General features: G+C 45.8%; 1 protein-coding gene across 1 annotated transcript in view; it reads right to left on the bottom strand.

Moving 5' to 3' along the window:
• pou2f2a (POU class 2 homeobox 2a) overlaps window positions 1–12,532 on the bottom strand; it is a gene marked incomplete at both ends in the record, with an annotated part of 73,875 nt that extends 61,343 nt beyond the window's left edge. Inside the window, one exon of the mRNA XM_079288130.1 lies at window positions 12,433–12,532. Within this exon, the coding sequence (XP_079144256.1) occupies window positions 12,433–12,532 (100 nt within the window). The remainder of the gene's footprint in view (window positions 1–12,432) is intronic.
• Between the last annotated feature and the right edge of the window lie 3,738 nt (window positions 12,533–16,270).

The following is a 16,270-nucleotide window of genomic DNA, read 5'->3' as shown; positions in this document are numbered from 1 at the left end:
AAGCCTTCTCAAATCTGTCCTATTTTAATAAACACTACACTCAATCAGCAATGTGTCCCAACGATTTTTCTGTTGCTCAACAAAGGCCTTCATAGCAGACACATTCAGCGCATGCAGGTCAGGCTCTCGTTCAGAAGCTTGAAGTATCAGTTTTATGTCAGCGGCCCAAGTTGTACCAGTCACCTGTTTGTTGCTAGGTAACCCTCCTAGCCTGGTACGTTTTTGTTACGGTTTGATGAATAGCTAAATATGCATGAGTGTAGGTATTAGAACGCTCCATATCGATATCGATAACGATAAATATCGGATACCTTATTATCTCACTCAAACTTGTACGTGTGACAAAAAAAGGCGATTCTTCATTTTGGCAGGTGGAAAGAATGCGTGGCCGTATTTTTAGGATTATCTTCTTCTTTTTTTTCAGGCCAACCAGGAAGTTGCACTGCTTCCCTCGACAAAAAGCCAATGGGATTCTTCTTATTGAAAATAAGCTCAGTGGCAAACCAGCATTTAAGATATTTACACGTTTTGTTCAGCAAGATAATCTTCACAAATGAAAAACACTTTTATGGTTTTTGAAACATGAATGCAATCACTAGAAGTAAAAAGCTAACGTTAGGCTATAAAGGAACTACAACACGGTCACATGACTTCAACGCCACCACCACGAGGCTAAAGGCGGACTCGTCGGCGGGATGACGTCTTGTCTTCCCTTTCAGCCACTTGTCAGCAAACAGGAAAAACCTTAAAAATGTACTGACCTATTTCATATCGTAGATCAAAAATACAATTGACTATGAGATGGGGGAACAGGAAGTGCAAAGATATGACGCATTTCCTGGTTTTAGGACTGTATGAAACTGAACTTGTCAGTCTAACGTGTCAGATGAACAGCGACAGGGTTTACTTGAGGGTTGGGGGTAACCGTGTCTCACTGAGGACTCTGCAGTCTCTGAACGGTTGATACATGTGTCCACAAACAGCCCCTGTTCTCTTTCCATCTGAAACCTGATGTTTTTACTGGTGATGCTTTTGACAAGGCGAGAGATTTTTCTGCTATTAGTAGTTGCTGGGGATGTTTGTTTTTTTATTTATTCTAGTGTGTTTTGGGATTTTTTTTCCTTTAACTCAGCGGGCACTCAAACTGGATTCATTGTGTGACAGAGCCTTCTCCATATCTGCCCCCTCCCTCTGGAACTCTCTCCCCAAAAACATCCGAGATTGCACTGACCTTTCCACATTCAAATCACAAATCTAAACTCACCTGTTCAAAACTGCTTTTAATGTGTGACTATTATTGTGCACTTTGTTTTTAGTGTATTGTTTTTATATATCATGATTTTAATGTAAAGTGTCTTTGAGTGTCAAGAAAAGCGCTGTATAAATAAAATGTATTATTATTATTAGACGCAGCACATGCAGCACATCCAAGTACGTGTGCAGCTCACTGTCTAGCAATGCTCTTCGTCTCTTTTTATATGCTTGTGGAAATTGCACATCTACGGGAGAGCTTTTTTTGTCTTTTCCTTTCTGCCGTGTGGTGACGGCGGAGGCAGTTGAAGGAAAAACTGTCAACAAAGCAAAAGTTCAAAAGAAGAAGAAGAAGAAAAACAGAGGAGTCCAAATGAATGTTAAAAACACTTTAGTCTGTCCTATTTCCTTGTCCGGTGGACGGTATCAATTAGGAGCAGCATCAGCTGTGCAGTCCGACCAAAACACCTTCTAAAAGCCCTTGCTGTCTGGCGACAGCATGTGTGTGGGTGAAAATGAGTCACGGAGAGTAAATGCAAGTATGTATTGTGAAGCACGTGTGTGTGTGTGTGTGTGTGTGTGTTTGTGTGTAATGTGGGTAGGGGGTTAGTTGAGTACAGCAGATTGAAGCACTAACCAGAGCACTCAGATGTATTAAAAAGGGCCGGACCTGAGCGCCTGTCCAACCCCTCCTTCTTCTCTCCGTCCTCTACTGTTGTCACTTTACCTCTGTCTCTGCTGTACCCCCCCCCCCCCCCCCCCCCATCCTGCAAGATATTAGGTTTTTCACTAAAAACCCTTCGCAGTCACCGCTGGTCCCTATAAGACTGAGGAGAAGGAGGGGGGTCAAGGGGGAGGAAGGACGTGGTGTTTCTGAGGTAAATGGGAAGCCCCGGGCCCCTCCTCCCCTCTCCTTCACACACCCCCTTTCGCTCCCCTCCACGTTCATTACCATATCCCCTGTCCGCTAAATTAAATTGGGAGGGTTTAAATCCCCCCTCTCTCTCAGATCGGACGGATGGGCGGAGAGAGGAGACAAAAGAGGTGGAAACCAATCTAACTAACCCCACTTTTGTCATCCGACTTTATTAGCTAAATGTATCAGCGGCGAGGGAAGGGACCCATTGTTGGCTGCGGGGATTCATATTGGCCTGGGAACACACGCACATACACATGCAAAAGAAAGGGCACGCGTCGGCTCTCCGTGTGTGGTTTATTGGACACAAACTATGCTGGCGTGCATAAAACGTCCCTGCGGCGCTCAAGATTACATACAGCGGCGCACGTAAACATGCAAACACTCGGAGGGGAGAGTGTACTCACTCTCACACACACACACACACACACACACACACACACACACACACACACACACACGAAACACCACTCTGCGTATCCGCGGCCTCTATTTCAAAAATAATAGAATAAAGTCCTACAGCTTGGAGACGGCGGACTCACACGTCGAGATGAGCTTACTCACACTGACACATTTTTTTTTTGGGGGGGGGGGGGGGTGAGATCACACTCCGGCTTCATTATGTCAGAGAGCTGTGGAGGACAGGAGAGCTTCCTAAGCCACGTTCTCTCTATTCATGCAAGCAGGGGGAACAACATCACTGCTCTTCAGGCTGCCACAAAAGACGCGCACTTCTGTATCGCACACAGCAGCAGCAGCAGCAGGCAGTCATGGGCATTAGCTAGCAGATAAGCGCACACACACACACACACACACACACACACACACACACACACCTGCTACAGTACGGTCTTCTATACACCCACAGAACACAGTATAACGTTTTCTCATTACAACTACAGTGCTTCTTAGATTTGACTACTTGATAAGTGACAAATGACTCAAAAGAATATCTAATATCTGGTCTCAACTAATTTCGCACAGGAAAAAGTGTGCTTACAGACAAAAAGTCTGAAACTGTCCCAATGAGTCCGTTGCTTTGTCTTACCGGCAGCAGAATGTTTAAAAAAACGAATATATTCAAGGAAGCTGGTGGACATAGGGGTCTTGTCCCGAAGACATGCAGACGTTGTACTGGCTGCTGAGTTCATTTCTTGGTTCTTCTTATGCTGCGTTCAGGACTACTTTAAAAAAAAGTGCAATGGAACGTCACGCAGAGTCAGAGTTCCTACTCGAGAAATCCATCGACCCCGACTTCACAAAAAAGGTGTCTGCGTCGGACGTGCACATTGTGAATAGCAAACCACACAACTAAGCTGTATTTAATTAAAATAATACGTACTATCATATGTAGATAGCTGTTCTGCATGTAGATGTAGGTCAAAAATAGTTGTGTAACGGACCACTGTCAATCCGTACAGATCCCCCTGACAGTTTAACGTTCACCATCACAGTGTAAATAAAGTTTTACTGACGATCGTTATCCGACAATATTCAGTAAAATATGTGATCAGGACATCATTTGTCTCTGATAATGTCACATTGTAAACAACCAATCCCCGTTTCAATGAATAGCAGTAGAACTAGTCACGTTAGCAGCATCGCTAACGGCTAACGAACAAAGGTTCGGTCACATTATGTTCAGGCTTCGTTCAGTGAAAACGAGGACTGGGCGAAGGTAAATTATAACGTTATCATGACGTGTTCAACTGTAATCTGTCAAATAGTGTTCGTGAGAAACTTCAATGAATCCAGATGTTTGAAGGAGACGTTTTCACAGCAACATGAATATATATTAGAGATGAATTATGAGCTGTTTACACCAGCTCTACGCAGCTTATAATACGTCATTAAAACTAGTAATGACAAGATTTGTTTGAATCAATGAAAGCACAATCTTATTTTTCCCCTTCATTTGAATTGTGTTTCTATGAAGAAAAAAACTGCAGATGAAAGTAAAAGGATAACATTTAGAATCTTTGATGTTTACTGACTTCAGAATGGTTGAACTGATCTTTGGGACGGATGGATCCTTCTTGACTACAACAAAGAAAAAGGATCTGAATAAGAATTTTTGAACACTGACTAAATGATTTTTCAGGGTTTTGGTCAAAAACATCTGGAGCCTTGTACACCAGCTGCTATAACAAACAACAAATACAATTATCTGTATCAGCAGATTTGACTCATTGACGATCAACAATCAGTATTGGCAGCAATAAAACCTGATCGAGGAATCTCTAAATTTGCTCCCTTTTTTCTGCCTATCCGATCGATGACTCAAAACCCTGATACGATCCCAAACCGTGAGTTTTGTGATCCGTTGCACCCCACCACACACCTCTGACTTTGTCTACAGTGTGAAATCGAATCATTCTGCTTAATTAGAAGGCGAGCAGCAGCCCTGACCTCAAGACCATCCGCCAATCAGTTGAACCGCCTTCAGGTCTCCCTCGCCCTCACCCCTGTGTCGTCTTTTCTTTCCAACCGGTGGCACGCCGGGGCCAAGGCGGGGAATTACAAGGATGGAGGAATGTATGAAGAGGAGCACGAAGAGAAGGAATGCCAGCCATGAGACGAATGAATAGGCACGGGCTTCTTTATGGCGTTTATGTGCGCAGAGGAGAGGGCCTATCGACGGGCAGCGTGTCGCACTGAGTGCATTCGATTACGGGCGTGCATCGGTGTTAAACCAAAAAGCTCCCCTGCTGTGCCCAGGATTCATTATTTAGTAGGGGTGTAAAATGGACACTGGCCTATACACACACACACACACACAGTACTAAGATGAGCCATCAGAGAAACGCGGATTTACACACACACACACACACACACACACACACACACAGTACTAAGATGAGCCATCAGGGAAACGCGGATTTACACACACACACACACACACGCACACCAAGAATAAGTACTCATAAGTACACTGGTACACATGTTTACACACACATAAATACCAGAAACATACTCACAAATAGCCACAAACACACACTAACACACACGCACACCCACACATTATGATTGCCGATTACAAACCCAAAAGAGAGCGAGACACACGGGGAAGTCAAATATAGCCTGAGTACAGCCAATTTAGCCCGTAATGGTCTTTGTGACCATCAAGAGCACAAGACAAAGATGACTGTCCAATGGAAGGTGCGTGTGTGTGTGTGTGTGTGTGTGGAGGAGGACAGTGTTTACTTAGATTCCTTTTCCTCCTATATGTGTGTGTCTAATGGCCTATGAATGTTTCCACGGTAACAATGACAGTTTGAGCTGGTTGGGTGGATCGACATACGGACCGCAGCGGAGGGGAAGCAGAGTTCAGGTGACCATTCCTGGTTATGGGTGGGGGGGTATTTTTTATTTCATATCCGCACAGCAGGTAGTGTCCGTGATGTGAAATTACTTTTATCATCTACGTGTAGCAAAGACAAAAGGTTCCGCATGTGTGTGTGTGTTCCCTGCTGCAATCACAGGGTGTGTGTGTGTGCGTGTGTGTGAGAGGGTAATGTACAGAGAGTGTGTGTGTAAAGAGATAGATAAAATACACAGTAGCCTGGTATGAAGCTACTTACATTTGCCTTCAGTCACGTGGTGCGTGTGGGGTTTTATTTTTGCGGGACACATCTGCTGCCGCACAGGAAGTAACGCGTTCAATGCCTCCTGTTTATTCTGGATAAACGGAACATAATGATCTGGACAAATTCACTCAACGCAATAAATTCAATAAACGTGCAGCAAGCTAGTGCTGGGCGGTACCGGTTTTAATTTCCCGTATGATATCAATTTTTCACACACCGTCATACCGGTGCACAGCCGAAACAACTGCTGTCACTCTTCAACAGGCAGCAGAATATATTGTTCGCCGCAAACAGCGCTACGGTCGGAGCTACTTGTCTTCCATTGATTGAGAGGGACATCTAATCATGGTTATAACCTCATAACACAACAATTAATAACCCACAACTAACACTCTTTAACAGGGCAAAACACCACGACACCACAGTTTGTGACATAAACAATTTGTGTGAAGCTGGGAAGAGCTCGCTAGCTAGCCCGCTAGCACAACAGTCTGTTAACAGCTGGGAGAGGCTCCGTCGCTACAGTAATGTTACATTAACGAACAGAAAAGAGCGATGCAGGATGAACAAAGACAGACCGGAGATGCACCGATAGAGTCTGTGCCCAAGAGGGGAGCTGTGCCGTCGGATTCGAGGCCGTCAACCAGTAACGTTGGCGCGAGTGAAACAGTGAAGCCGAAGGGTCAGGCATCGCTTGAAGAGGCATTTGCTCGAGGCACTGCATGTGACAAGAAAAGCAAGCGGTGGAGCGACATTACGAACGCAATAACGACCCAGCTCTGCAAGGACATGGTCCCGCGACAGACAGTCGAGGCTCAGAGCAATGATTAAAACACTGGATTCAAGGTACGTCTTACCGGGGCGACAATACTTCAGCCAAACTGCCATCCCAACATGATACGAGCAAACCGTATAGTAAGCAAAGCTTTTACACATGATGATATTTAAATGTTTTTATATTCTATGTACTTCTGACAGTAGAGTAAGCCACTATAAAGCTATATAAAAACACAGTCAAGGAAACAAAATAATACCGTGATATACCGTGAAACCGCCAGAATCTTAAAAAATAGCGTGATACACATTTTTGGTCATACCGCCCAGCACTGCAGCAAGCTCAAACTTTCTCTGGGAAGTGTGAACTCTGGGAAACGCAGTGTAGAAACACCGGAGTGAACATTGTCAACACGAGAATGTTTAAAAAAAAACACAAAGAGATAAAGCATGACGATACTGAAAACGTTCCCACTTTAAAGTACTTTTCACTGTAAATAAAATAGCAACTCCACCTCCTTTCTTATGTGCTCTTGTTTCACTCATGAAACTGAAGTTGTGAGGTGCTGATTCAATAAGAACAGCTGCACTGTTATCTTGATTTAACCAAGTTTCAGTTAAAAACAAAATGTCCATGTGTGAAAGTGGAATAGGTGTGCATGTGTGTGTTTGTGTGTGTGTGTGAGGGTAGCGCCGTGTGGGAACTGGTTTGTCAGCGGAGCCAATCTGTGTGCACGTTTCTTTGTGTGTGTGCAAACACTTTAATATCTGCATGCATGTATTTCAAACAGCAGAACAGATAGATCCTCAGTTTGTATGTGTGTGTGTGTGTGTGTGTGTGTGTGTGTGCAGAGCCCTGGGTGGGGGCGAGGCAGCTTAACACAATAAAGCATGTTGTATTGACATCTGTGTTGTGTCTATTGATTCCCTATTATGGAGCTAACAAACCCGCCTGGACGCTTTGTCATTCGCAATCACGTTAGCACCGGGAGTCACCGACGACGCGGCCCCTTTTAAAATCTGATCCATACACGCGTGCACACACACACACACACACACAAACGCAGGTGTCCTCACTTTTCTCGCATTCCTACACATTCGCGGCGATCGTTCCTGTCATCTAGCGCACCGGGTCCACACACACAGACACACACAGACACACACACACGCACACAAATGGAGTGGCGGGAGAACAGTCAATGCTGGCTAATCAATAGCAGTGGAAGGTTAAAACCACTCACACAATGGGCAGCCATGAGCTTGCGGTTTTCCAGATGAACCGCACATACCGGACAGATCCATAACTGACATCAACTCGCAATTATCGTCCACCTGTGCCTGCAGCGTGCACGCACGCACTCAAATGACCATAAATGCATGGATTGTTGTTCTTCCCTAACCAAATCACCTGCACTCTGCTGCAGACGCACAACTGTACACAGACCCGGCGCAAATTCCTGCTTATGCACACCTCTTGCACACATGCTTTCCAACACATCATGCACACGCGCCGATAATGTATGTATGCAATCCACACGTGCACAGACGCATGGAAATAAAATGATGCTCCAGCCTCAGCCGATTCCTTGCACAAAACAGAAATAAATCCGGGTACACACCCTTGCATGCAGGCTCGCAAACACATGGACGGGCGGACACACACACACACACACACACACACACACACACACAGCCAATAAATCCAGGCACCGGGGCCTTTGCTCAGGCCCAGTTTGGTGTGGCCCAGACAACACAACCCCCTCCTGGGCACCGCAAGGTGAAGATACTGGGTGGGAGAGGAGGTAGTTATGGAGCAGCACGGAGCACTTTGTGTGTGTGCGTGTGTGTGTGTGTGTGTGTGTGCGCGTGTGTGTGTGTGTGTGTGTGTGTGTGTGTGTGGACAGGAGAATGGGCTTTGAACTCTGCAATAAAAGTTCCTCTGCTCGGTTATTAAACAATAGAATGGGATGGAGTAGAGCCTTATTGTTCCAGTATCTGTCGCTGTGCTCATTTGGATTTAACAGTCACGAGATTGTTGCTTTTTGTTTGTTTGGCTTGTTTTTCTGTGTGGTGTTTTTCATACCACCTGCATAAATATATTTGTCACAAGGCTCTCTGTGTTCTTCCGTGACTTTTCATCACTTTGCTTTGACTGTGTAAAGAGGTAAACTAACCAGTAAAGCAGACAGTAGAACACAGCAGGTCGGACCAAAGAGAGTAAAAACCAACACAGTGCTGAAGAAGTGCAGCTCGAGTGAGACGCCTCTCGGAGTAGCGGCATAAATACCCCCCCCCCCCCCCCCCCAAATCCAGACACGGGCCTTCGCTCTGAGAATTTGACAGCTCTCAGTTTGATATGGGCCACGGTGGCCCTGGAGGATTTTACAGGAGTGTACATCAAATACAGAAAAGAACATTTAGATTTCCTTTGCTGCGGTGCAGAGCAGCCACAGGTCCCACACAGCAGAGCTAGACCGGCCGGTGACATCTCTGAGCCACACGAAGAAAAAGACAGAGAGACAAGGATCGGATGCTCAAGATGAACGGAGGAGCGTCGGCCTCCGCTCTTCATCTGTCGTAGTTGGCCAGCACAGGTGTATTAATGAGCCGCAAACGAGAACGAATCCAATGAGGGGCAGCGCTTCAGCGCCTCCCCTCCGGTCTCGTCTCTTTAATTCCAGCTTGTTTACAGTCGACATGGATGAGATGCCATTCGTGAATTTTAAACATGACTTCAAAAGTGAATGTATCAAAAAACAACAGAAACACAGCAAACAAATGTCTTCTATTACTACTGGTCTTAAAAATCAATGCATGGACTTCGGTTTCAGGCGGTATGATATTTGTACTCAACCGCAACGACAAACGCCAAAAACGTAAAGTCAATAAATAAATAAGCTCTTAACCCGGTGGGTTGTTTCCTGCATACGTAAGGAGTTAAAGGGTCCACTGACTGTAATGATATCTGCAGTCCTGTAGCAGAACAGTCAGCTGGTTTAATATCGGTGTCATTATCGAAAACAATTAAAATGCCTTTTTATATCAGTACTCGCAGATATTCAGCTCAACTTTTCCATTGGTACAGATCCACACACAGTTGTAATATTTCCACGAGTAGAGGGAGCTTCTAAAGCAGAATGTAGACTGATGGGTTTCCTTTAACGGTAGTAGCTAATAAAGCTGGGCGATTAAATGAAAAGATAAAACATCTCCTCCCTCCGATAACAAATGCGATCCGGTGACTGTTTCGCCGCGGTGACGGGTCCGAGGCCCGGCTGAGCTGAGGCCAGCAGTCTCCACGGCGTGGTGTTAAAGAGTCGAGCTGACAAAACCCCCATAAGCCCTCGCTTTAGATCCACTGTAGAACCACTGTCTGCTGTTTAGGACCTCTCTCTCTCCTCCTCCTCCTCTCTCTTCCTCCACTGAACCTCACTCACCTCATCTTACACTTGTGACACCCCCGTCTTTGCTCACACACTGACGCAAACACACCCGGATATGTGCGCACACACACACACACACGCCACTTACAGGTGCAGGCAATCGTACAGATGCACACCTTGGTCAAAGGCGCAGATCAGAGAGAGAGAGAGACAGAGAATTGTGGGTAACAGACTTAGCTAAAGTGGCTTATGGGGCCCCGGCCAAATCACACCAGGCAAATCCAATTCAACATCCTCCCCTGACCATGGGGAACGAGAGAGAGAGCGAGAGAGAGGGTTTGCATTTCACTGAAAAGCCTTTCGAGTCAAGTGAATACTTCACAGAAAGGAGAGAGAGAGAGAGAGAGAGAGAAACAGGGGGATTGTGACTTTCTTTCTCTCCACAGATCAAGGATGAAAGTCGGAGGAAAAGTAGAAGGACGACAAAACAGACGGGGAGATGAGGGGATGAGTGTCGGCCTTTGACCTCCTACTGAGTTGTATCTCTCTCGTGCGTATTGTGGCTGCTTTATCACACCAACACTGTTTCAATATTTTTTTTAAAAGCATCCCGCACTTTTGAAAACTGGAGGAAAGACGCACGAGAGAAGACGACTTGCTAGCTCGTGTTTTCCACTCGTTTGTTATTCACTTGTTCCGCGTGTTCGTTCAAACGTTGGATTCTCATCAGTTTATTCATTCCTTCACTCGCTTTCATTAACTCACTGGTTCTTTCGCTCACCGACACGTTCAACCTTCTCATTCATCATTTATTATTCATGTCTGCACTCGCTCATTCCGCCGTTCGTTCACCCCCCCCCCCCCCGACCTAGCCTCCACCTCTACTTCTCCTTCTCTCGTTGAGTCTTTCGCTTCCATTTCCTTAAGGACAGAGATAGTGCCCCCCCCCCCCCACACACACACCTAACCCCCCCCCCCCCCCCCCCCCCCACCACATCTGTTGTTTGGAAATTTCCTCCTGGATGGATACAGTCAGCAGGGGACATGGGGGGGGGGGGGGGCGCTCTAAACATGCAGACACACTTCAGCACACGCAGACACGCAGACACGCAGACACGCATACGGTCTGTGTTGAAACAGGTCACTCTGCCAAGTGTTAGAAGTCCCACAGGTGGAAAGAAGAAAACGACATCAGTGAAAAGGAAAGCTAATATACTGACAGAAGAACACATTTTCTTTTCGTGTCCATCTGGTGCTTTTGCTCTTTTTTTTGGGTATAAACACATTACTGTCGGCTCTATTATGGCTATAATAATCATAATAATATCACAGACACAGCCCTTTAGGAATATTACAGGAACATTATAGTGAGATGGAAATAAAATACATAAAGAGGCTGAGCACTGCTGCCCTTTATTGACCACACTGCAAGTCACTGAAGCAATATCAGAGTGATCACAGGGTATTAAGGCCGTAGAGGCACGATACGCTCCTTATAACCAACTATTGATTGACAAACTCGCTGCGAGTCCCAGCAGTGATGGGCCAATTACAGGAATATTAGTGTCACCATCGTCATTAAAGTAGGTTTGTTTTTTTGTGATAAATATGTTAACTTTATTTTGACAGAAATTTGAATTTCAATCACGTCATCTCCAGTAAAGACAAACTTTCTCCCTCAGCTAACTTTACTGTACTCCTGTTTCCCCTGTCGGAGATCAATACCTAGTAATCGACCGTGAATATTCCAGCCCGACCTGGCCGAGGAGGACTGAAGGAGAGGAGAGGAGAGGAGAGGAGGCAGATGGAATGAAGGTCGAGATGGATGGATTGCCACGAATGAAAGAGGAGAAGCCGAGGGTGCCTCTCTGTGTGATAGATGCTAATGAGCCGAATATTCATGCTTCCAATTTTGCGTGTTTCACATTTTGGATTCAAGTAAGTATCTCAATTAAACTCTCTGCCTTGTTAATGATGAATGCAGTTCATTTCTCTCTGAGGAGATACAACAGGAAAGATGGCAACAGGAAAAGAAAAGTGCTTTTGGGGCTGAAATATTTAGTCTTTGGATTCTTCTTCAGAAAATTGAACTTAGGATGCACCTTCACGTGTTTGTGTAATTTGGAGCAAAGCAGAATAAGACAAATCACAAGAAGAGCATTTGTGATTTTGGGGAGAAGCTGATTAGAATTTTTTATAAGACATTACGTTTTGGGGTGAATATCTTTCAGCTGTAAAAAAAATGACTTGAAAATATAAATGTAAAAGAATGCTTGATGTGAGTTGTATGTTGTAAAATATAGAGGATACAAATATCAATGGAATCACGAGATTTATCCAAGTGTATTGGCCCGTTATTACATTTCAGATGAAAGCCAGATACGATTGGGATGTTGTGTGTAATTAAATCTACCGGGTTAGAAATAAAAAGAGATGAACTAAAGATTAAAAAACGGGATTTATTCTTTGTGTGGGTGCACAGTGGAGATTAGAAAGGGCCCAGTAGGAAAGAGTCTCTTACCGGGGCTGGACCGCGGAGCCAGCGAGGACTTGAGTCTCCAGGCGCTGAAGTCGGACGCTGTTCTCTGAAAGACGAAGGGGACCGGCAGGGGGACAAACATGGTCCTCTGTCGACCTGGGGTTCGGGGTTAGTTTGTTTTTTTGTTATTCTACTCTCACTTTTCTTATTTTCTCATCCGTCGTGCTTCCGTTGATCTTTGGCCAGTTCTTCGTATGATTTCCAGGTTTGTGGAGAGCCGGTTGTAAACGACGTTTGGATGGTTTAAAAAAAACAATTTGGCTTTTTCCCTCCGTGGATCGAGTCCGTGTCTCAGCGGATTCACATCTCAATGTTGTTGTTGTTTAGAGATTTGTGCGGCTCCGGGATTCCACACGGATATCACGGTCTCCCCTTTACTTGCGTCTTCTCGGAGTCAACTAGTCCAACACACACACACACACACACACAAATGCACGCACGCACGTACACACGGCGAGGTGCGGGGCGCGCAGCTATACGCTTTGGGTGGACGATGTAAAGCTGTTATCCGTTTGCAGGCTAACACGGGCTGGACGGTGGCTGACACCCGTTCTCATCGCACCCACGTGAATGTAGCGCAGTCGGTGCTTCCCGTCTTAGCCGCTCTCCATTGGACGTGTAGCGCAGACACAGCTGGACTCCATTTATTGTGTCCAGACAGTTGTGCGTAAAGACCGCGGCGGCTCTCCGTTTCCGTCTCTCCTCCTCGGCCCGGGTCTGCTTTGGTTTTGGGGTTGCGCAAAAAAAAAAGATGGGTTCCTCCTCCCCGGCACTGGCATGAAAAGTCTCAAACAAAAACACACTGTCCAACCGGTGAATCCTCCGGTACAGAGAAACGAGGAGGGGTGGGGGGGATGGGGGGGACTGTCCGGGTAGAGTTGCTTCTTTAATTTTTGGTTCTCGTAAATATTTGGTTTAGTAGCTGGCTGGTTTGTTGGAGAACACAAAGCGACACGATAAGAAAACGGGAAGCGATTATTCGGTAAAAAAAAATGGAATAATCAAATCATAAAGTAAGGCTACGCGGGCACCTCCTGTCTGACTTTCGCTCCTCCCTCTCCTCCCCTCGCTGTTTCTCTCTCTCGCTCTCGCTCTCTATACCGCGGGTCACTAATTACAGCAACAAATCGATAGATAAATAAATGAATAAATCCATATCAATAAGTACACCTGTCGTCTGCTTTCCTCCTCCAATGAAGCAGGGAAAAAGGAGGAGGGAGAGGGGGGGGCGAGATGATACCCCCTTTTTTTCTTTCTTTTTCCGCTGTAGTGTCTTTTCTTTGGCTCTGCTCCGTGTCTCTCTCTCTTTCTCTCTCCACCCGTCTTCTGTGTGTATCCTACGCGTGTGTGTGTGCACGGATCCGCGTTCCCTCCGTTTATTGTGGGAACCCCGGTGGTTTTCGGTCCTTCGCCGCGCAGCCTGAACGCACTCTGGCACGGCGAAGCGCTGCGTCCGGGGAGACAGACAGAGATACCCAGCCCCCCACTTCTTCTTTTTTTACCCCGCCCCCTCCCCCCATCTCCCTCTACCCCCTCACCCCGACATGCACAAGTACGCAGCACATACACACGGCCCCACTTTCTCTGTCCATTTTATTTCAGCGCACATTTGAACGTTTTATTTTTTCTGATCTGTATTAAAGTTTGACATATGATACACATGTATGTACAATATATTTCATCAACGGGATTTACTCTCCAAGAGTCCATGTTGAATTACTAGTGTTTAAAAAATACGCGCACACACTACTCTCGCGCCCTTTCTCTGACTACTTTGATCTCGTACACGACGATCACGGATCCGGCCAATTGAACCTCTGATTACTTCATTATAATGAAGCAATAATCACATCATCGCCGGCCTCCGAGAAAATCGATCGCCTCTTCACAATGTGCAGACATGAATTCAAAGAGGAGGGGGGACCTTTGATGTATATTTCAGCAGGTGGATATCTCCCTCTCATATAGATTTACGTGGGTCTGGCTAACGCAAGGTCACCTGCAGCACTCAACTCATTTATTTATTTCAACCTCCCCCCATCACAGAGGTGAATAATCAAAAGCCTGCAAGAGCCACGGGTGTTAAATAAGTAATTATTTTTGGGGCTCGGGAAGGCTACGTGAGTGTGTGCGTAAAATATCAGTTGAGCTGAATCTAAATTGACTGTTTTTCCAATTAAAGGGTCGGTGAAAAGGTTGTAGTTTCCGTGGTGAGTGGAAGCTCACACGCGTGTGTGTGTGTGTGTGTGTGTGTGTGTGTGTGTGTGTGTGTGTGTGTGTGTGTGTGTGTGTGTGTGTGTGTGTGTGTGTGTGTGTGTGTGTGTGTCCGACGGAAGGTTGCCTCCCGGCCAGCAGTCCTCTCCTCTCCATGCTCCACCCGGCTGTCAAACGCGCCGCCCCGATCTGCGCTCTGCATTTACACCCCAGATTATCGCTCACATGGATTTTTTTAAATTGAAAAATCTATAGGCTAAATATCGCAGTCAATAAAAGAAAATAGAGCGAACCACACACACACACACACACACACACAAACCTATAACACTCCGAGGTGGGACTGAGCTGTTAATAAGTTATCGATCAATTATGGCCCTCATATGTGGAAAGGCCTCGGGCTCTTTGCCAATGCTAATGTCTATGCAGGGAGAGAAAGGAGACGTCAAATATCAACTGTCACCAGGAGCTTCCTGATCCATGGCCTCGACTCCAACTACTACTCCTCTTTTACTACCACTTTAGTAATGTGTCTACATTTATATACTACTAATATGTATTTATACTACTAACACTGTGATTGACCACTACTGCAGCCTCTACTCCAACTATATTCCTCTTTTAGTAATACTACTACCACTTTTATATCGTCTTTCTCCTGCTTCTACTATTACAACTGTAGTAGGCCTACTCTTAGTGCTACTCATGCGGTTATGTCCATGTATACACTGCAACTACTGCTGCTGCTACAGTACTTCTTCTCAAACCTGTGTCCTGTTTCGGAACATGTCCGTTACCCGCTGCAGCTTTTGATGTCATGTATGCACAGACACACGTCACATCACAAAGGGACCCCCCCCCCCCCCCCCCATAAAATCCCACTCCCCATTGACAGATGACATCCGCGTGTCCAACGAGCGAGAGAGGGAGGAAAAAGAAAGGGCGCGAGAGGAGGAGGAGGAGGAGCCGTATAAAGAAGCGACCGGTTGTCCCTCCAGAGCCCCCCTCTCCGCGCCAGGGTCGGGCGCAGAGGAGCCCCGATCCAAACTCCTTCCAGACAAAAGCAATTATTTCTTGTAGAATATAGTGTGTTTTGTGCGTCCGTCGCGGGGAGGGGAGTGGGGGGGAGTGGAGGGGTGCGCAGACTTGAAGGAGAGGTGAAAAATATGGCGCACGGAGGGCCTCATCAACAGCAATATGTTCTTTTCCCCTTCTGTTATATCTATCCTTTTATAACTTCTCTGCAACCTGCTGCGGTTGCTTTGTCCGACATCGTGGGCTTATGGGTTATAGCGGACTTCTGATCACACACACACACGAACAGACAGCTGTATAAAAGGAGCCATAGATTCCGCCCTTTTATCGTTCATCCCAAACCTGTTTTCTGTATCCAGCTTTGAAACTACAGTAAACTATAATGATATTTAATTCAATATTTCATAGTCAGCGTAGAGACTTTATTTATGATTTATAATGAGATGACCGGTTCAACTGCAATCACACACACACACACACACACACACACACACACACACACACACATGCACACACACACACTTACACAGTCTCCAATTAAGACATATATCCTATAAAAGCATGGAATCAA

This window comes from Melanostigma gelatinosum (genome assembly GCF_949748355.1).
Source record: "Melanostigma gelatinosum genome assembly, chromosome: 17".
NCBI classification, from domain to species: Eukaryota; Metazoa; Chordata; class Actinopteri; order Perciformes; family Zoarcidae; genus Melanostigma; species Melanostigma gelatinosum.
The sequence above is the reverse complement of the archived record's forward strand: the minus strand, read 5'-3'. Positions and strand labels throughout refer to the sequence as shown.